Here is a 20,295-nt window from a genome sequence, read left to right as displayed (position 1 = left end):
AACAGAATTGTGTTAATTTAACAGCAGTACGTTAACTCTCATTTTCCTTTCTCTGTCTAATATACGAGTAGTAAATTGAAAATTAAGTGTCAAAAAATGTAAGAAACGGTATTTACGAATTTAAAAATTAAATGTTTATTCCCTGCACGTCTTCAAAAAATAAATTAATAAAATGGTAGTGTTTATCGAAAAAAAAAAATAATTAAATGTTCTGTGGTGACTGAGTGTGCACATTAAAATCGCCAAAATTTAAATACACTTCAGGCCTCCAAATATAAATACTAAATTATCACATCTTGTATTCATAATTCTAATTTAGCTTTTTTGTACAATATTTTTTAATGTTACAAACGTCAATTCTTATAATGCATACAAAATTCAAGATATTTAGTAGACTGCAAAGCCGCCTTCGTCAGTATTGTCGATGATATTTATTTAATGTGGCTAATACAATATCATCTGGCGATTTAGTATCGAAATGAAAACGATGTATTTTATGTTTTACTTTAAAAACGTGACTTATCTTCGGCAAGGGATGTGTACGCTTGTATTTTAGGCAAATAATTCGTCCACACGATGATGGCAAGGCCAGTCTTTTGCTATTTGAAATTGTAGAGATGTCTCTACTTGTCTGGTAGCAATTGTTAATAATAGGCAATAGTATAGGTTTCTCCTCACGATCACACTCTATAAATGGTATATGAAAGTCTTCGGCGGGAGGCGATACCGTTTTTTTATTTTGTACAATAATTCCAGTAACAGTGCTCAATGCAGCAGTTAGATCGATAGCATGGTTTGAGAGTCCAATTTTTGTTTCGTTTTTTGTATCATTCACTTGAAGGTTGTTCACACCACTACTTATTTCGCCAATAGCATCAGTTGTGTGGTTGTGCTTTGGTGTCTGTGCAATTATCATAGATGATAACTTGACATTACACAATTTGTTATTGGTTGTATGCGATAATTTCAATGGTGGAATAACGAAGTTTCCTGCTTTTGAATTACCCATTTGTAGCTTAGGTAATACGAATCCATTAGGCGATTCGATTTCACCGCTACCCTGCTTCTCTCTCAATTGTCCCAAAATGAATTGATTTAGCAATGATGTGGCTGCCGCATCTTTTCCGGAAACAGGTATTTCTTGCCCAAAACTATTATCCATTTAAAAATATAAACGTTTATTATACTTTTGGAATAAAAACATAAATATGTATAATTTGTTGACAATTTTGCAAACGCATACAACGGAGAATAACAATGACTGCTGATGCTTGTGACAATGGCGACATCTACAGTTATTTAAACTGATACAACATAGTTGCAATATTCGTAAGTGATCGATTATAAAATAATTATTTGAGTTAAAAAAAATTTAAGTTATAAAAATAATAATAATATATCTTAGTTTAAGAAAAATATTTTAGTTCAAAAAGAAATAATTTTAGTTGAAAAAAAATATTTTAGTTTAAAAAGAAATTATTCAAGTAAAAAAAAATTATTCAAGTAAAAAAAGTTAAAGTTAAGTTAAAAAAATTATTTAAGTTAAAAAAAATATTCAAGTTAAACAAAATTATGTAAGTCCTTTTTTTAATCGGTTGCTTGACAAAATTTATAATTTAACACATAAAATGGATATACGTTTTTTAAATACATTTTTATTAAATTAAATTATATAATCAAACATTCAAACGATTACATACTCTCTGCTAATATTTAAACAAAGTAAAACTTCATTTATTTATCCAAACGGCAAATTGGTCCTTCCTCTACCATTTTCAAGTCAACTTTGGGTCCGATCAAGTCGCGTATATTATTAATGCCATATTTGATCATTGTTGGTCTTTCCAACGACAGACCCCAAGCAATTACATTGACATTTTCTGGCAAACCCATAGGTAACAGGAGTTCTGGTCGAAAAACGCCTGAATTTCCAACCTCAATCCATTTATTAAGACCTGGATGAAAGCAAAATATTTCCATGCTGGGTTCGGTGTACGGATTATAAGCAGGTTTAAACTCCAGCTTTTCAATTCCCAGTTTACGGAAGAACTCATATAATGTACCAATTAAGTCGCCTAGTGTGAGTCCCACATCTGCTACCACACCCTCCACTTGATGGAACTCTGCCAGATGTGTTGCATCCAATGTTTCATTGCGGAACACTTTATCAATACTAAAGTATTTCACTGGTCGGAAACCTTCCGGTTGATTTGCCAATTTATACAACATTCTTGCACTTACTGCGGTAGTGTGAGTGCGTAGCGTATTCCTTTGAGCCTCTTCCAATTTCCAATCATACACGTATCCAGTTGAACCATAACCACCGCGTGAATGAACTTCTTGCACACGTTGCATATACTCTTGAGGAAATTTATAACTTTTCGCCGGATGGCTTATAAAGAATGTATCTTGAGCGTCACGAGCTGGATGTTGTTGTGGTACAAATAATGCGTCGAAATTCCAGAACGAGGATTCAATGTAGTTGTTTGTGGGCATTTCTGAGAAACCCATCTCTAAAAATATTTGACGGAATTCAGTACGTACTTTTTGTAGAGGATGCAAGTGCCCTCTTACAGGGGCAGCACCCAGTGCATCGAAATTGTACGATTTAAACTTGAGGTCCTTCCATAAACCACTAGCTAACATGTCCACTGTCAAATCTGTCTCCAACTTCGTTAATGTCGTGGCAAATTCCGGTCCTTTACTTAAAATAAAACTTTTCGTTGTAATCTCTTGCAACAACTTTCGCTTTTTAAATTCCTTAATAACATGCGGTGGAAGATCAGTTTTGTTTTTAGATATCTCTTCCAACGATTTCTTTACGGTGTCTTCGATTTTATCCACTTTCCTTTTGACAAGCGCTGGACTCACAGATTTGTCTAAAAATATCCAGCCAAGTGACATAGCTTTACTGTAACCAATCTTGGCATTTGGGCCACTTTTCATAAGTTCGTCCTGCAGCACACCTTCCGTTGGCACAGCGGCATATAAATTTGCTTCGTGGCTACCATTTGTCATAACAGCCCGCCCTTCCTCCGTCAACTCCAAACTCTTCACTAAGGTTACTTCAGCTTTTAATAATTCTCCATGAGCTTCTATACTTTTCAACGCACCGACAATTTTCTGATGGTCTACATCAAATAATGCGGCCAAGTCAATGGTGCTCACTTTGTCGGTGCCTTCCAAGTGCTGTAATATACGCTCAGTAAGATCTGGATGCATTTTTGTAGAATTCAAACAACTACAGACGGAATTACTAATTATCGCGTGTTATTTGCCGATGCCAACAAATTAACAAGATTGTTAGCTAGTAAAGCCGATGTGACACAATTTTGACGTACGACGTGAGTTGCCACATAAATATTGTTTATACGGTAATTCATATATGTACCGAAGTAATGAAATCCGTTACTGGCCATCTACAACTTTTCAGAATACCTTCAATAATATTTTAATGTTTATTTATGATTTTTTTATAATTATTATTATTCTATCAACAAATACAAAATATTCCGATAAGTTAACGTGTAAATATTACTCCTTTCAGGAGTTTTCTTCATTCACAATGCTATTTACAGCCGAAATCGTTTCCTCACGTGCTATCGGTGGTCCAGAATCCATCGAACTATTAAAATTTTCAGGAAAAAACGAAGTATACGTTGCATTTTGTATAAGTTCGACGATTACACGTTTTGCCTCCTCCTCTTTTTGTATGATCTCTTCGGTGCTTTCTGTTCCAGCAGCTTCTTCTTTAAACTCCACTAATTCAGTTTTGAACCCTTGATCGGTTGGCATTTCCTCAGCATTTTCTTGCTTTGGTTTCGAAGGTGATTTCTGAAGTTTATGCATTACTTTGTAATGGTGACTCAAACCTGAACTGAAATTGAAGACTTTACCACATGCTTTGCAGCTTAGTATCCTTTTTGGACGCGGTGCATGGATTTTCATATGCTGTGTTATACGCAAAGTCATCTTCCCACAAACCACACAACATTGCGGAATTTGCTCTTTATGTCTACGGAGATGTTGCTTAAGTATGCATTCTGTACTGTATTTTCGTCCACATATGTGACAACGATATGGTTGACCGGATACATGTGCTTTAACGTGCTCCTCAAACCGATCGCGAGTGTCGAAGTTCTTTCGACAAATCTCACAATTAAATGGTCTAGAAAGATGCACTTTTCTCATGTGTGTCTCTAAAAGTGTGAGACTTGTGAGTTTTTTATTGCATATTTTGCATATAAATCCATCTGGATAATGCACTTGTTGTATGTGATCCTTTAAATCGGGAATTTTATTAAACAGCTGATCACAGTCGGAACATTTGTGCGCCAATTTTACATTGCTATCGGATTCCAGATAATGTGTACGCTTATGAATGGTAAGACTAAAGGCACTCCTGAATTTTCTGCCACAAGCAGGACAAGTCGTCTTATCATCGGCGCTGTCTTGTCTGTTTATGTGATTTATCATTGGCGTTATATTGCCGCTGAATTTGGCAAGTTCAACTTTCGTTTCGTGATTTTGAGGCAATAATGTTATGACCGTTTCGCCAATTATTTGGCGCATTGGTTCAATACTGCCATCAACGGGCGTATCATTTTGCTCATCCACTGGTAAATCGTTTCCATCGCAACTGTCAGGATTTGTGGCATAAATTCGAGACCGTCGCTCCTCTTCAAGCTTAATACGCTCATAAAGCTCCGCTACTCTATTTTTCAAAGCAATAACTTTTACGGTTGTTACACGTTTTTTCTTTTTGTTGGAATTCTTAAATTGCATTGTTTTAACATGTCTTTCAGACGTTTTTTTAAAGTCATCTGCTGACGCATGTTCTCTTTTTTGGTTTTCCGTTTTCAAATGATTTTCAGACATACAATCACCAGCTTGTACGTAATCAAAAATATCTTCTGGACAACTATTTTCATCATTTCCGTACATTTGTTCACCTTCTAATTCTTGACGCATTTCAGCTTCCACTTCTGCAGCTATTTCCTCGGCTTCATCCAATTCTTCCACAACCATTTTCGATTCATCAAAACCGGCTAAATCGCAAGGAAGTAGTGATTGATTTGGACTAGCTTCGTATGTTACCTCTTCGCGTGCTGTTGTTGTTGTTGTTGTCGTCGTTGCTGTAGCGTCACCATCCAACGAATCTTCATGAGTGACAGCAGCAGTGAATTCTCCGTGTAACCGTTCTTTGTCATCATCGTTTATGTGTTCACTTAAATGCTGACAAAAGTAATTTATATTTTCGCTAACTTTTTCACAATACGTGCAAAAAAATTTCAGCACCCTTGTTGTCTCACTGAAAAATATCAGTCCACACTGAATATCGTCTTCGATTAGATTTGTGGTTGGATCACTATCAGCAGAACCTTCAATAACAGCAAAATCATTTAAACTCTGATTATCAGTTGGATTCATGCTTGAATTAATAGTTCCCAACAATGCATACTTTTAGAAAATAGCAAAAAGTTCCTCAAATGATAATGATAACAATAATAAAATTAAGCATTTTCAACTCTCTCTCTTCTTCTTTGCTGAAGGAACTTGTCGCAATTGAAAGTAAACAGAGTTATTCACAATAGAAATGTATTATTTTATTAGGGTAATCCCCAATTATATGAAATCATGGAAATATTCAAAATCTGAACATTTATTACCAATTCATATAAATCCAAGCATATTTGTTTAAAAAGGAAACTTTCACATATATAACTTTTATTTAAAGCAGTCTCATTCCTGCGACTTTGTTGTAAAATAATTAAATATAAACTAAATTTACCTATTCATTAAGAATTCGATTTAAGAGTTCTCATATGTATAGTTTTGTGCGCCTCTAATTGTGCTTCATCAATGAACTTCTTGTCACATTGCTCACAAAATATCTTTGCGGTTTTATAATGCTTTTTGAATTTATGTGTACTCAACATCGAGGCACTCCGATAGCGATTCGTGCACAAATTACATTGAAATGGTAAGGAAGCAACATCCGTCTTATTATGAACTTTACGCTTATGTGTATCCATTTGATTGACTGTATAAAATAGCTTGTCGCACTCGTCGCATGGAACGCGTCGTTCTTGGGTATGCCGCAATTCGTGGCTTAACATTGCTGCACGACGAGAAAAAGATTTCGCACAAAATTTACAACTGAAAGTGGTACGAAGCTGGTGAGTATTGCGATGGCGTGCTAATGTTGTCACTGCACGAAACTGACGCCCGCAAATCTCACATTGGTGTGGTTTGGAACCGGTGTGTATATTTAAATGTGTATCCAGCTGTAAGCGACGTCGAAATGTTTTACCACAATATGTGCACATATTTGGCATATTACGCGCTTTGTAAGGACGTTTGTCACCATTTTTCAACAAATTTGGCTCGTAGGACTTCGTCCAATCAATACTCTCGGTTGCATTACTTTTAGTGGGGTTTGTGTGTTCACTGTCGGTATCACTGTTGATTTCATTTCCTGGACAACCATGACTTGAAAACTCTTCCAAATATGTTTGAGCAGTCGTTTTATGAGTGACCTATATTTTTGAAAACTTCTCAAACTTAACTCAAAATTTGTACAAATATTTGTTAAACTTACGTCAGCAACTTCCACTTTTATATTGTCTTTTTTGTCCTTATCATATTGTACTGCAGCAAATACTGTTTGATGTGGCATCAATTGTCTGCCAATAGCACTTTCATCGCTTATATTTTCTACTGTGTTTGTTTCTTGATTTGCGGTTCGCAGTATGTTTAAGTCCACATCAGAATCAGTTGTAAGATCTGCTGCTTCCAATTTCAAAGGGTCGTGTTTACAATTGAAATTTGACGTACTGTCGCTTTCATTATCTATAGTCAATACTTCTGTATCAGGCAATTCGTTTATGAATTCTTCATAATGTTTATTAAAATGTTTACAGAATTCTGAAAATGCAAGTGTTTTCATACCGCAAAACACGCACATAATTGAAAATGTTGATGACTGATAATGAATTTCTGCGCATTTGGACTTTGTGTAATTGCCATCGAAACTATAAGCTGTGTTAACGACTTTAAGCATTTTTGGTGTAAATTTCAACAACTAAACAACAAACTTTTGATTTGTTTACAATTGACAAAGCCACTAGTAAACAGCTGTTTTCGTATGTTTATCTCGTTGACATAAGCGAAAATGCCAAACAGTGACATCTTTGCGGGTAGATTACAAATGTAATTATTAGATATTAGATATATAAAAGATATAACTAGATATATAACATACATGTAACAGTCATCAAAAGTCATCTCATCACATTTCTATTTTATGTTTTTATTAAAAAAAACTGAATCTTGTAAATTGCTTAACAAATTAAATTTGTTTTCAAATTAAATAAAAACTTGAAGTTCAACAATTATCGGCTTTGTGTTGCCGCATATGACCGGCGAGCCCAGCCATTTGTGCGAAGGCGCGACCACAGAGTTTGCACACAAATTTCTTTATACCCAAATGTAGATGCTTGTGATGATACAGTGCTTTGGGTCGTGAAAAGTCACGCCCACAGACATCGCACACATAGGGACGCTCTTTCGAATGCGATGGTTCATGCTCACATAATAGCGATTTGGAGGCAAATGCTTTGCCGCACAATTTACAAATAAACGGCTTTTCACCAGTATGTGAACGCTTGTGCACAATCAGAGCCGGCTGACTTTTAGTGCGGAAACCACATATTTCACATACGAAATTCTTTTCCAACCGATGTACATAACGTGTGTGCATCGATAATTGCTTTGGATTAAAAAAAGATTTGCCACAGCCTTCTACACTACAATGGAATCCCCGTACGCCAGTGTGTTTGTATTGATGAATAGTTAATGCTTCTTTACTAGAATATACCTTTTCGCATTCTCCACATGGAAAACCGGCATGTTTTTTACGCTGGTGTGCGTTTAATGTACGCTCATCATTAAAATTCTGTTTGCAACGCACACATGAATATTGTGCTTCATCACTATGACATTTTTTTATATGACGTTCCAAGTTTTTCGCAAATTTGTAGCTTTTAGAACAGTCCTTGCATGTGAATTTCGCTGCAGTTGAACTCTTTTGCTGTTCGGGTTTGAGTATCTATTGAAATAGATCATCTATTACATATGTATGTATGTAGATAAATTGTAAGAACAATAACACCACATACCCTTGGTATATATTCGGAACCCTGATTGCTTAGTTCTTCATCACTTTTAACTGCTACCTCATCATTTAGCCATTCATTATGCTCTTCTAGCGTATCAGCGGTTATAGTGTCATTGCCAACCACCAAAGGGCAGTGTGAGTTAGTTGAATTAGAGAAAGGCACTTCTTGTAATTCAATAAGCGTGCCAAACTCGTTATTCGCGGTTTCTTCAAAATCATTGTCCCCTTCGATTTTAATTTCCACTGTTTCAATATTTGTATTACTTTGTGTTGAACACCATGTTAATAGATGCACATTTTTGAAATGCAATAAATACTCTTCGAAACTGAATGTTTTTAATTCGCAATGTGTGCATTGTATTGTAAAGGAATTCTCTTTGCGAAAGAATATTTCTGCGCATTTCTTATCAATCAACTGTTCGAATGTTTTTGCTGTGTTTACCGCTTTCAGCATATTAGTTAAAATTTGAAAAATTTAATTTCGGCGAAATACCAAAGTTAGATATTTTTTTATTCCACAAGTGCAACAAAATAGACTCAATCAGCTGATCGTCAACAAATAAGCACATCATTGTGAATGTAATATATAAATAAGTGTAAAAAGGAATAAAGAGAAGTTGATAAAAAATTGTATTTGTTTACAATCGTGTTAAACAAATTTTAAAATTAATTCCGACATGCTTAAAATATTACCAAGCACAGTATTTGGCAGTAGCGCAAATGCAAAATGTGGTGAAATCTATTGCCACAGCTCCACGGAATTTACGATTATTTGTACACTGTGCGAACTCAAGGCATTTGACTACCAGGATTTCATGCTTCACTGCAAGAATGTACACTTCGAAGACGATTTATTGAAAACGGAAGAAATCTTTGTTGAGGTAGCGCCATACTTGACGTCCAATGTTAAGGATGAACTCATTACCGAGGATAACATTGCTGAAGCTGAATACTTGGATGACCATGACTTTGACATTTCTGATGACGAAGACGAAAAATCGGGATTACGTATAATCAAATGGAGTGAGAATAAATCTTTAACGGAACATTTAGACAGTGATACGGAAAATATTTTCGAAACTAATGTTGATGATGAAGATTATATACCACCTACAGATAAACGAAAGGTATACTCATTCTGATTTGGTTTCGTAGTATTTTTTATTTATAAACATGAGTTTTCATATTTCAGCGAAAAGAAAAACAAGGCGGACAAACGGAGTCACACAAATGTGAAATATGTGCTCGTGTCTACAAAAGTTCCCATTATCTGCGTACACATTTGGCAAAAGCACATAATTCTGAAAGCAGTAAAACAGCCACAATACCATTGCAAAAGTGTGACGAATGCATAGAAGAATTTAAGACATTGCGTAGTTTAGAGGAGCATTGCCTTTCGGCACATGGTGGTATGAAATGTTTGTATTGTGATAGACGTTGTACATCGCGCACAAATCACTTACGTCACATGGAAATTCATACACATGGCACAGAACGAAGATTCACCTGTGATTATGAGAAGTGTACGAAAAGTTTCTTTACACGACGACAATATCAAGCACACAGACGCACGCATACAAAACAAAAGAATTTCATATGTGACATATGTGGCTACTCGTGTCGTATACCGGAAATGCTTAAGGTGCATTATCGTTCGCATACAGGTGAGAAACCCTTTTCATGCGATGAATGCGGCAAAAGTTTTGTATCGAAATCGGCCGTTCGGGAGCACAAAGCGTCTCATGGCATTGGAAGACCACATGAATGTAAAGTATGTGGACGCTCATTTGCACGAGCCAAATCTCTATATCATCATAATTTCTTGCATCTCGAAGAGAAGAAGTTTAAATGTAAATTATGTGATCAAGCGTATGCGCAGCTTGCGGGTTTAGCAGGTCATATGAGACGACACAAGGAGCAAGGCCATTGTTGAAAAGTTAATGACAGTTCTGAATGTTTACATACAATAATGTTGTCCTATCATTATTTTTGAATTTTTTGTTTTTATAAACTATAGTTTATAATAGTACTAAGAAAAATTGTTATATGGCAGCTTTTTTCATTTAATATATATTTATGTAGATTTTCAATATTATAATATTTTTTAACGAATAAAAAGTGTTTTTTCTTCTAAATTTTTGTGCGAACTAACATCATGCTTTTGTTAAGTTTGGCTTAGTAGGAGTGTTAAAAATAATTATTTTTTAATTACAATGTACTCAAAAGAGATAACGAATTATATTAATTAATAATATTAAATTTAATTATACGTTCTTTACTCAAAGTTTACATCATGTTTTTGTTGAATTTTCGTACGTACTGCATTATTGTCAAGTTTTTGTTTAGTACTGTACTCGTTGTTTTTCGGATGTTAAATTTGCAATGAGTTAAAACGGTTTGACAGATGAAGCGGAAATGTTTTTCGAAGAGGTATTTGCATTGTATTTAATTTTGTAATAAAATTTACACTATTAATTAATTTATATCTTTTCAGATAGAGATTAGCAATATACTTAACTGTGCGCACGTGAAATTACACTTCAAACAAAAGCAGAGTACAGTTTATATTGTACAAGGCAGCAATAACTGCCCTATACGCCATACAGTGAGCACGGCACTGAAATTTATTTGCAGTAGTCAATATGCAAGTATTGAATCACTAACTCAATTTGAGAATCTGCATGCGGGTTATGTCCGAATAGTGCTGCTTATTTCAAAAGGAGTTTGTGCATTGCAAACTGATAATACTAATTTGGAAAGTGATAGTGATAGCGATGCGCCATGCACATCTCAATGGGCGCAAAATCGCGAGCAGCGACGTAAACGGCGTCATCTACATAATTCACAATTATTACAAAGGCAGCAGCAACTATTCCATAGAGTTGAGGCATTACGCGATTTCCGGTGTAGTCCGGAATTGATCGTATACACTCTCGATGGTGGTGTAAAACAAAAAAGTAGTATTGACGAATTCCAAAGAAAATTTAGTACGAATATCGATTTCATGCTGCGTCAACCAGAAATATCTCGCGATGGTTTTACTGGAAATTGGTTGGAGTTTATTACAACGAAATTAAATGGCGCTATGAATCGAGAGTAAGTAACTATATGATTGGTGGTTATAAGCGTTGCATGCACTTATAAAAAAATTTTGCTTTTTATTGGAAGGGAAGAAATTTCAAAATTATTTGGATATTTTGTGCAACTATTTTTAAAAAATCGTTACAACGAATGTGATTTATTGTCCAAATTAACCACCTGCTGTATTATTGGGCACACTGCCTTAGATGTTCTGCTTGCGGTGGATGCTTTAAAAATTTTCAATGATGTACGCATGACTTTTGAATTTATTACTTGTATGGAATATACAGTATGGTTTCTAATCCCCTACAAAGGACGTTATGTATCAGTACAAGAAGTGGTAATATTTTTTTAATTATTTACAGTAAATACTTTTTAATGTTTTTGTTTTTTTTTTATATATTAGAGTATTGAAAACTTCCAATTCCATAAAGTATATACATGCATTAAACTAAAAGCAATTGACAAAAATCTGCACCGAGAATATATATGGTCGGACGCAGAGCACGCCATTCAAGATCTCTTATTTATCGCATTCCAGTTGGTCATGTGTTTTCACCTCAAACGTGGTGTTGTCTACTTGCAAGAAGAGTTGAAGAATGTACGGTAACGGTTTAATTTCGCTGTAGCTAATATGTCCTTACTTTCTCATGTTTTAGGTTAGAGATTATCAGACTATGCAATTCGTAGTAACGGCCTATATGCAGAAAAATGGAAATGGCCAGAAAGTAAAGTATACAAATTTCGAATTTATAGATAGATAATTTATATTTACATTTGATATATTTTTTTCAAATAGTTCTGGCCACAAAAGTATTATTTACAACAAATTTTAAAAGCATGTAATAAAATGGGAATTACTGTTATTATTGACTATCCCGGCGGTTTGCCAGTTACGCCGAAAGATGGAAACTTGATCAAATGTTACAAAGATGAATATAACGGTGAATGGAAGTTAAATGTGGAGGAAAGCGAGAGTTCCTGTCGAAGTGAGCAATTGATCAGTGAATTGCAAGCAGGCTTGCAAAGTTACTAATTTTACCAATATTAAATCAACAAACTAATTGCAGTAAGTAAATATTATAATATAGTAGATATACATATATGTATATAATAGGCTTTTCGTGTTGTTGCATTTCCAACTTAATGCAATTATTTTACTTTCGAATATATTAAAGTATTAATATTGAATACTACTATACATACAAAAAATATATAATGAACATTTTCAAAATATTGACAATAATTTGAAAGAAATTATAAAATTGTCAATATTGAAAACAATTTCAAAAACATATTTTTACAATAACAACGAATTTTGTTGCGAACCAATCAATGAATTACAAAAAAAATAATACACACCTGCGTTAAGTGCGCTGTCGACGAGTACATACATTTCAAATTTGGCAGCACTGGTGCGTGTTTGTCAGTTGTGCAAATAAATAAACAATTCTTATCAATATCGTATTGAATAGAGTTTTAATTTTTGTGTGTGAAAAATGTTGAGGAATTGCACACTTCCAACAAGTTATGAGCAAACTAGGACCAGTATACGTTGTGGTGAAATAATTTGTTATGATAACGTGAATTTTACTATAGTTTGTATGCTTTGTAAAATGAAGCTTTTTGAGTTTGATGATTTTATGCTACATTACCAAAATGTGCACCTGCGAGGCAACATACACGATAGCGATAGTGATAACGACGCGGATGGAGAATTGGAGGAATGTATTAAAGATGAGGAATTTGAAAATGTCGAATACCTAGCCGAATTGGATGAATGTGGTGCAAGAGCGGATATTATTGAAGTGCCGTCAGCACGTATCTTGAACGAAGTCATTGCAAACGAAAAACAAAATGTGCCAATCAAAGCAGAAACCGTCGATCCGGTTGATAATGACATTACCAGTGAATTTGGTCAAGTTGTGGATGCTGAAGATATTGCTAAACCAAGCGTGTACGAGAGTGAAGAATATGATGATGATGATGAAGAATGGATGGGTAGTCAAGGAGATGATGATAATCACATTTTAAAAAAGGTAAATGTACAAATAAGGTACTAAAGGATTTCTTACAAGTAATACATTATTTTAGCCTAGAAAGCCAAAAGAGTACTCCTGTGCACATTGCCAAAAACGTTATACCACCGAACGTATTTTGAAGCTCCATATAAACATGAAACATCTGCGTCCAAAGAACTTCAAATGCGAACAATGCACTGAGGAATTTGTGGAGCAACGTTCACTAGATTCACATGTGCGGAAGGAACATATAGGTTTCCAATGTACACAGTGCGACCGTGCTTATAAAAATTCTCGTTCATTACGCATACATATGAAAGCACACAAGGGTATAAAAGAATTTAAATGTGATTTTGAGAATTGTGGAAAAGCATTTATAACTTCATCACGTCTGAAAGTGCATCAAAAAATCCATACAGATGAACGCAACTATATATGCGAAATATGTGGTTATCGTACACGACAAAAGGATGCTTTAGTCGTACACAAGCGTACGCATACAGGAGAAAAACCTTTTGAATGTACTATCTGTAGTCGACGATTTATCTCTGCCTCATTGCTAAACGAACACAAGCCTATGCATTCTACTGAGCGTCCACATAAATGTGATGTATGCGGTGCATCATTTTCACGTAGCAAAGCACTCTACCACCACAAACATTTACACCTGGGAATCAAGAAATTCGTCTGCAAATTATGTGGTCGTGCCTATGCGCAGATGGCAGGACTAGCAGGACATATGCGACAACATAAAGCAGAGGAACAAAGTTTACTTAGTTAATTTTCAACGAGTATTCACTCGTGACTATTTAATTTTATTCCACTAAATATAATAAGCAACATTAAGTCATTAACATTTAAGCAATTAATACTCGTTACACCGCTGTTTACAATCAAGCTCAACAAATAAATACAAATCTCCAAACAAATAACAACAAAAATACATAGGTATGCATGGTATATACATATAGGACAATATTTATATATACTTATGCCCATACGCGTATGGTATAATCCCAACTGCCAGTGGATAATGCAGTGCCGTCCGGTGACACCTGCACACAGGATACCTTATTTTCATGTCCATACAATAGACAAATACGCTCCGACTTAAGTGTATCCCAGAGATTCACTGTGTAATCATTATAGCCTGCAAATAGTAAACGGCCACTCACTGAAAAGTCTACCGAGTTAATACCAAAAATGATGCTCTCCTTAGCGAATACAGCGACTTCCCTGTCAGCACGCATATCGAACAAGCGACAGCTACTATCATCTGAGCCAGTTGCTATTGCGTCTCCACTAGGATGAAATTTGACGGTATTAACGTCGGACTGATGTCCTTCAAACGATTGGACAACATGTCCTGAACGCATGTCCCATATGAAAGCCATGCGATCACAACTGCCAGAAACGAATGTATTTCCGGTTTCATTTGGTGCTAAATCAATTGCCATAACATCACCAGAATGCCCGTGAAAGCTCTGTAGTAATTGTCCACTTTCTACATCCCATAGAGCACATGTAGAATCACCGCTTCCAGTGAGGATTTGCTGGTCGGAATTTGGATAAATACAACAAGACATGTAACTAGTGTGCGTACCAACTGTTCGTTTCTTAGCAGCCATTTCGTCATCTGACGTTATAGGATATACGGTAACTTTATTGTCTAAACCACCACAAGCAACGAAATTGCCAGATGGGGAATATGCACATGCCATAATCCAAGTAGTGGGCATGGTAATGAAGTGTTCTTTGTTTGTGGTGAAGGCGTCCCAAATGATGAGACGCCCATCCTGCGATGAGGAAATTATATGACGTTTATCTGGACTCCAATCCGTACATAGAACCTTTGCCTGATGGCCTTTGAGTACTTTACGTGGTTTTATGTTAACAAATGCAATCGGCTCTAGTCGCTCAGCAACAGTCCATAAATTAATATCATTCAATTTGGCACGTTCTTCCTCAAGTTTGATTTTCAAATTTTCCGCCTCCTTCAACAAACTGGCCATCTTATCACTGGCATTAGCTGATGGAGCACAATCTGCCATTATACACTGTAGTATTTACAAAAGATAGTTGACCTATTGGTGGTAAAATTTTTAATATGGAACGCTCAGAATTTTGCAGCAAATCCTATGTATACAACGTTGAATACACAAAAATCAATATTTGTTTACAAATACAATATTCTGATTAGTACACACTGAAGGGGCCGCACTGACATCGCAACAAATAGTGTGTTTAATTGTATGAGCTAGATATGTAACTCCCGTTGAATAAATAAATGCTATTAATTAAATAAATTGGATTAAAGAGCCAAAGTTAAACAAATTTTGAACAAATTTTCAAAGAATTTGACTACAAAAATAAATGTGCGTAAAACTTGGCATCACGCAGCAAGTCACTGTGTGAAACTGGGTAGCACTGCACAATATTTCTGACATTTGCTAATAAAACAAGTAATTTTTTTGTTGTCGTGGAGTTAAACATTTCTTAAAACAATACCATTTATTAGATTTATAGAAAGAATTTTCGTTAAAATTAATCGCGAAAATGTTAAAGCTTTTGCCGCCGGATACGAGCAAATTTCATAATTTCAAATGTGGTGAGATCTTTTGCATCAGTTCGAATAGCTACAATGTGGCGTGCTGTTTATGCGGAGCAAGTGTAGAGTTCGAACAATTTCCACAACATTTCCAAGAGGAACATTTAACGCCCAAACCAGAAAAGGTGGAAAAGCCAACCATAGAAACAAGTGAGAACATTAAAATTGATGTAGATCCCATCAAAAGTGAAGAGGAATATATTAGTGACCATGGCGATGGTTCTGTTGGTTTCGACCCTCCAGATTCAGAACCCGAAGAAGTTGTTGACGAAAAGCCCTTCGACTTTGTTGACTTACAAAATTTAGGAGTGAATATAGTTGAACCGGAAAACAAACGTAGAAAGAGGGAAGTTGAAGATGTTGACGACCTTAGTGACACTAAGTCGTGGGATGATAGAAGTGATGCCGAAGATGAAGATTGGCGTCCACAAGATTCATCGGGTGACGAGGTAAGTTCAACGCTTCGAAAAAACGACCGATTATTTATGAATTTAATTATTCTTATCAACTGCATCGTAGAAGCCAAAACCGCAAGATGACATCGATTCACTTCCATACCCATGTCCGGACTGTATGCGTTCATATAAAACTAAGCGCAGCATGCTAACGCATCATCGACAAACACATAATCCAAAAACAAAAAAATCGAAAGAACCAAAATTGAATTTCAAATGCGATGAATGTGGCGAATGTTTTAAAGCTGAAAGAAACCTACGTGCCCACAAGTGGAAGCATACCGGCATTATATGTGATATTTGTGGCAAGAAATTCTCTCAAACTGGTAACCTGCAACGACATAAAATACGCCACACTGGCATAAAGGCGCACAAGTGTCAAGAGTGCGGCAATGACTTCTTTACCGATAAAGAGCTAAAGGCACACATGCTGCGCCATACCGGCGAACGCCCTGTTGTTTGTGAGATATGCGGTAAACGTTGTCGTGATCATGGTGTATATAAAGCGCATATGCGGCGACACACAGGTGAACGACCAGCAAAATGCGACGTCTGCGGCAAAGCTTTTTATAGTTTCCACGATTTAAATGTGCACGCGGTCACGCATAGCACCGAACGACCCTTTGCATGCGACATGTGCGGCTCAACGTTCCAGCGAAAGAAATCGCTACGGGTGCACAAAAAGTTACATTCTAAAGATCGAAAGCATGAATGCAAAGTTTGTGGCAAAACATTTGCACAGTCCGGAGGCTTAAATGCGCATATGCGAACCCACGACGCCGCATTAAGTCGGAGCATTGTAGGCAATGCCAGTGCCAGTATTAGTGCCACAGCTGGTCCTGTAGTTGCAGATGGTGTTGGTGTCGGTGTCAATGTTGGGGTTGGTGGCACTAATGTCAACATGGGCATTACTAGTGGTGTTGGTGTGGACCTTGGAACGGTAGTCAATCCAGTTAACTCAATAGGGGAGACAATGTTGGGTGTTACTGGTGTGCTAAGTGGGACCGGCTCAACAATGGATACTGTCAACAATTAGATTTATAGAAAGTACACTATACAATATCATTGTATGTATGTAAACGCATATATGTTTGTGTATGTTTTGGGTATAATTATAAAATTCACATTTTTATGCTAGTGTAAGACTATCCCTCTTCAAAAATTGCGTGTGCAATTAAGTGTAACACGCACCCATTTACAATAAATCAAGTATTCTAACATACAAAGATTAATAAGTTAAACTTTATTTCAAACGACAGGAGCATTCTCCACATAGTCTACATTTTCCATTTGTAAACTTTTATCACTCAGAATTCCGAAGGGCGACTCAGCGTTTGTTGTGAAATAATATATGCCAGCCTTTTGTGCAACTTGCAAAGGATCACCAACTTGTACATCTGTTATATTTTCATTGCAACCAGTTTTTGAGGTGATGTCATCATAGCTTGCACACTCGTATATAGGCGTGAAAGCGTAACCTCTCAAAGCTTCAGCATATAATATTACACTACGTCCGTGTGAACAAGTGCCACTTAAGTCGGCACCGCAACCAGGTTGTTTAAGCCCCCAATTCGGATAGAATGCTGCTGAGCCAATTGGTTGTGGGAATCCTTTAAAATTACCATTCGTCTGAATGCTGAGCACGAATTTGGCATCGTCTTTAGATAAACGTGTACTTGGATCATTATAGTTGTAAAGCGGAAATGCTGGATCCAAACCAACAATAGCAGCAATCCTTCCACGTTTCACAGTCTTACCACAGAAACCTGCCACATGTGCGCCCAAACTATGACCCACTACAACTACTTTGTCATAACTCAAGTTAAATTGTTCATGCAGAAAATCCAACAGATCGGCGATATCTTCACCTACAACGGGCACCTTCGCACGTGAGGATATATAATTCAGTGCAGCATAAGTACTCCAATCAACAGAAATTATATTAAAATTCTCTTGAGCCAAATAGGCACGTCGTAGTGGACCATTTGGTGTAGTTAAATATGAACCCGTCCAACCGTGAATTATAATTCTGTAATATTATATATTAATTCTGTAATTAATATATTGGAGCTGTTGCGCAAACTTTATATATTAACAATCACTAACTCACTTTGTATGACGACTTTTGTCGAAGTACGAGTTCTTCACCGAATTAGCATCGTTAATATGAAGTTCTTGTGGTTCCTCAGGATTTGAAGCGGTGTACAGATAAAAACGTACATCACCACTGTTGCGCGTTTCAATTGTATCTAACGTACTTTCGCGTAAAGGGTGGGCAATTGTGCTAGCTTTTAAATGCAAGGCGTTCTTCAATAACCAATTATTAATTATTTTATGCATATTTACCTATAAAGCTGCAAAGTATTGCTGGTAATATCTCCATGTTCAACTAATCACAAAGAAAGGCCCACTAATGAGCTGTGTGAAAGCCATCATTATATATAGTCCAAAGGGAATCTTTACAAATCTAATCTGGTAGCCGATCAATATAGTGGCACAATTGAAATTGATTAGATTCGAATAAATTTCAAAACAACGCGCATATCTACAGACCAATTTAACACACCTTTTATTTTGTGATGATTTATGGAGTTTCAGATTTTATCACGTGCACGTGTGATAGTTAAACTCTCATTTATAAGATTCGTGATTTTTGTTAACAATTTATGGGTTTTTAGAAGCAAACATTTGCAAGCACGATTATAGTACTGTTGCTTTGTTGTTTGGTAAAGTGATTTAACAAATATAATGCTTAATTTGATTGCGTTATTATTTTACAATGTGTAAAGTAGGTAACTTATCTGAAAAAACACTACTACTGACTGTTACTATCCGATTTTTATTTTCGGTTCCGGCGGGAGTTGCCGTAAGTACTAATTAATTTTTTAGTGTTGTTGCGCGTGGGAGATGTGTCGATACTTCTTTAGGTTTAGTATTAGCAATAACATATCATATATGTGAATCTCTATAACTACAAAATTGATTTATTAATTTTTTTTATTCTACTTGTTGTTGTAAAAGTGTATAATCAGTTTATTTAAATAAAATTACATTAAAAATTGATATTACGAAGTATTTAATTTATAAAATTTAAGACGTTGCACAACACTGCTGTCATATGTGCAATTTGACATTTCGCGCGTTATTTTATTTGAAGTGCGCGTAATTTAATATTTGCAAGCATTTGTAAATTAGCACATACCGAAAATGTTAACTGTGAATAAGTGCCATAAATAATAGATAAAATTAAATAAATTTTGATGTCCAATACGACTACTACGGAGCTAGTTAGTTTGTCCGATTCATTACGCCAAACCAATATTCAAACTTGTGTACATACATTTACAAATTTTTGATATTTATCGGAAGCGAACTTGCAAGGTAATAGTTTTAATAAGTTTATATTAACACTTTTATATTAGATAGTATAAAATATATCCAATATTGCTGTGCGAATTAGTTACGTTCCGCTTGCTGGCTATCTATACAGACTTGGTCAGCAATGTTCACATTCAGAACTAATAAAGTGCATTGGCGTTATCAATTGCGATTCGTTTTCAACTATAGGTGCATAGATGCTAAAATCATAAATAAGAGAAATAGCAGGTAATCATTACCAACGTCTGTGCAATAAGCCGCACGTTTGCTCGGCGACTGATAACAGTTTACAGATGTGCCCGCAGTTTTATATGCGCCTATATTATTGACAAATCGAGCTTCTAGACTGGTTAAACCCAGAAAATATAAAATTTTAGTTGTATCGAACTGGTTTTTCCGTTTTTCTGATCATTAATAATTCGTTATTAAGTGATTAAATATGTTATAAAAGCTGTACTCACGAGCTCAATAAACTGACTATTGACTGCCTCTTTACATTTTTGCCATTGTTTATGGTAGAAAATAAAATGAATATATATATTTATATACATATATTATTTATTTATTTCTAAT

General features: G+C 35.6%; 8 protein-coding genes across 12 annotated transcripts in view; 2 read left to right on the top strand and 6 right to left on the bottom strand.

Moving 5' to 3' along the window:
- Positions 1-20,295, bottom strand: part of LOC105208597 (uncharacterized) — a 79,473-nt gene that overhangs the window by 42,761 nt on the left and 16,417 nt on the right. The window lies entirely within an intron of this gene.
- The window catches only part of LOC105208593 (protein ORD), a 46,183-nt gene that overhangs the window by 11,954 nt on the left and 13,934 nt on the right, over positions 1-20,295 (top strand). For 2 of the 5 annotated variants that reach the window (XM_054231186.1, XM_054231185.1), the window contains exons 2-7: positions 10,465-10,609; positions 10,674-11,275; positions 11,348-11,600; positions 11,667-11,861; positions 11,920-11,988; positions 12,060-12,329. In XM_054231186.1, coding sequence (XP_054087161.1) covers positions 10,595-10,609; positions 10,674-11,275; positions 11,348-11,600; positions 11,667-11,861; positions 11,920-11,988; positions 12,060-12,296 — 1,371 coding nt within the window. In that variant the 5' untranslated portion in view covers positions 10,465-10,594 and the 3' untranslated portion in view covers positions 12,297-12,329. Of the gene's footprint in view, positions 1-10,464; positions 10,610-10,673; positions 11,276-11,347; positions 11,601-11,666; positions 11,867-11,919; positions 11,994-12,059; positions 12,330-20,295 lie in introns of those variants that run through there. The other 3 variants (XM_054231187.1, XM_029037987.2, XM_054231188.1) reach the window with 3 other exon arrangements.
- Positions 1,636-3,374, bottom strand: LOC105208590 (phenylalanine--tRNA ligase alpha subunit). Its single transcript, XM_011178516.3, has one exon. The coding sequence runs from the start codon at positions 3,220-3,222 to the stop codon at positions 1,735-1,737; it is 1,488 nt and encodes a 495-aa protein (XP_011176818.1). The 5' UTR covers positions 3,223-3,374; the 3' UTR covers positions 1,636-1,734.
- On the bottom strand, positions 3,440-5,576 carry LOC105208589 (zinc finger protein 583-like). Its single transcript, XM_011178515.3, has one exon. It carries the CDS (start codon positions 5,428-5,430, stop codon positions 3,544-3,546), a length of 1,887 nt encoding a protein of 628 aa, XP_011176817.1. The 5' UTR covers positions 5,431-5,576; the 3' UTR covers positions 3,440-3,543.
- Positions 5,711-8,633, bottom strand: LOC105208587 (zinc finger protein 431). The gene is made up of 4 exons (XM_011178512.3): positions 8,181-8,633; positions 7,391-8,110; positions 6,602-7,084; positions 5,711-6,539 (listed from the first exon to the last, which is right to left on the bottom strand). The coding sequence occupies exons 1-4, from the start codon at positions 8,631-8,633 to the stop codon at positions 5,799-5,801; spliced, it is 2,397 nt and encodes a 798-aa protein (XP_011176814.2). The 3' UTR covers positions 5,711-5,798.
- Positions 8,857-17,579, top strand: LOC105208584 (zinc finger protein 62). Its single transcript, XM_054230937.1, has 8 exons — positions 8,857-9,306; positions 9,372-10,109; positions 10,674-11,275; positions 12,759-13,299; positions 13,355-14,057; positions 14,906-15,021; positions 15,808-16,338; positions 16,409-17,579. Exons 1-8 carry the CDS (start codon positions 8,857-8,859, stop codon positions 17,378-17,380), a joined length of 4,653 nt encoding a protein of 1,550 aa, XP_054086912.1. The 3' UTR covers positions 17,381-17,579.
- On the bottom strand, positions 14,059-15,671 carry LOC105208583 (guanine nucleotide-binding protein subunit beta-5). Its single transcript, XM_054231196.1, has 2 exons — positions 15,489-15,671; positions 14,059-15,417 (listed from the first exon to the last, which is right to left on the bottom strand). The coding sequence occupies exon 2, from the start codon at positions 15,330-15,332 to the stop codon at positions 14,271-14,273; it is 1,062 nt and encodes a 353-aa protein (XP_054087171.1). The 5' UTR covers positions 15,333-15,417; positions 15,489-15,671; the 3' UTR covers positions 14,059-14,270.
- LOC105208585 (phospholipase A1-like) lies at positions 17,565-20,020 on the bottom strand. The gene is made up of 3 exons (XM_029037988.2): positions 18,691-20,020; positions 18,455-18,632; positions 17,565-18,373 (listed from the first exon to the last, which is right to left on the bottom strand). The coding sequence occupies exons 1-3, from the start codon at positions 18,725-18,727 to the stop codon at positions 17,593-17,595; spliced, it is 996 nt and encodes a 331-aa protein (XP_028893821.2). The 5' UTR covers positions 18,728-20,020; the 3' UTR covers positions 17,565-17,592.

This window comes from Zeugodacus cucurbitae, chromosome 5, assembly GCF_028554725.1.
Source record: "Zeugodacus cucurbitae isolate PBARC_wt_2022May chromosome 5, idZeuCucr1.2, whole genome shotgun sequence".
Taxonomy (NCBI): Eukaryota; Metazoa; Arthropoda; class Insecta; order Diptera; family Tephritidae; genus Zeugodacus; species Zeugodacus cucurbitae.
The sequence above is the reverse complement of the archived record's forward strand: the minus strand, read 5'-3'. Positions and strand labels throughout refer to the sequence as shown.

Bases quoted from the DNA above. Each gene is read 5' to 3' on its own strand.
- LOC105208584 (XM_054230937.1), top strand. From the start codon at position 8,857: ATGCTTAAAATATTACCAAGCACAGTATTTGGCAGTAGCGCAAATGCA. The intron at 9,307-9,371 runs GTATACTCATTC...TTCATATTTCAG, and splicing joins CACCTACAGATAAACGAAAG to CGAAAAGAAAAACAAGGCGG. The intron at 11,276-12,758 runs GTAAGTAACTAT...TTGTGTGTGAAA, and splicing joins AATGGCGCTATGAATCGAGA to AATGTTGAGGAATTGCACAC.
- LOC105208589 (XM_011178515.3), bottom strand. From the start codon at position 5,430: ATGAATCCAACTGATAATCAGAGTTTAAATGATTTTGCTGTTATTGAA.
- LOC105208583 (XM_054231196.1), bottom strand. From the start codon at position 15,332: ATGGCAGATTGTGCTCCATCAGCTAATGCCAGTGATAAGATGGCCAGT.
- LOC105208590 (XM_011178516.3), bottom strand. From the start codon at position 3,222: ATGCATCCAGATCTTACTGAGCGTATATTACAGCACTTGGAAGGCACC.
- LOC105208585 (XM_029037988.2), bottom strand. From the start codon at position 18,727: ATGGAGATATTACCAGCAATACTTTGCAGCTTTATAG. The intron at 18,633-18,690 runs GTAAATATGCAT...TGCATTTAAAAG, and splicing joins AATACTTTGCAGCTTTATAG to CTAGCACAATTGCCCACCCT. The intron at 18,374-18,454 runs GTGAGTTAGTGA...ATAATATTACAG, and splicing joins GACAAAAGTCGTCATACAAA to AATTATAATTCACGGTTGGA.
- LOC105208587 (XM_011178512.3), bottom strand. From the start codon at position 8,633: ATGCTGAAAGCGGTAAACACAGCAAAAACATTCGAACAGTTGATTGAT. The intron at 7,085-7,390 runs TGAACTTCAAGT...TTTGTTGTTTAG, and splicing joins AACACAAAGCCGATAATTGT to TTGTTGAAATTTACACCAAA. The intron at 6,540-6,601 runs GTAAGTTTAACA...TCAAAAATATAG, and splicing joins TAAAAGTGGAAGTTGCTGAC to GTCACTCATAAAACGACTGC.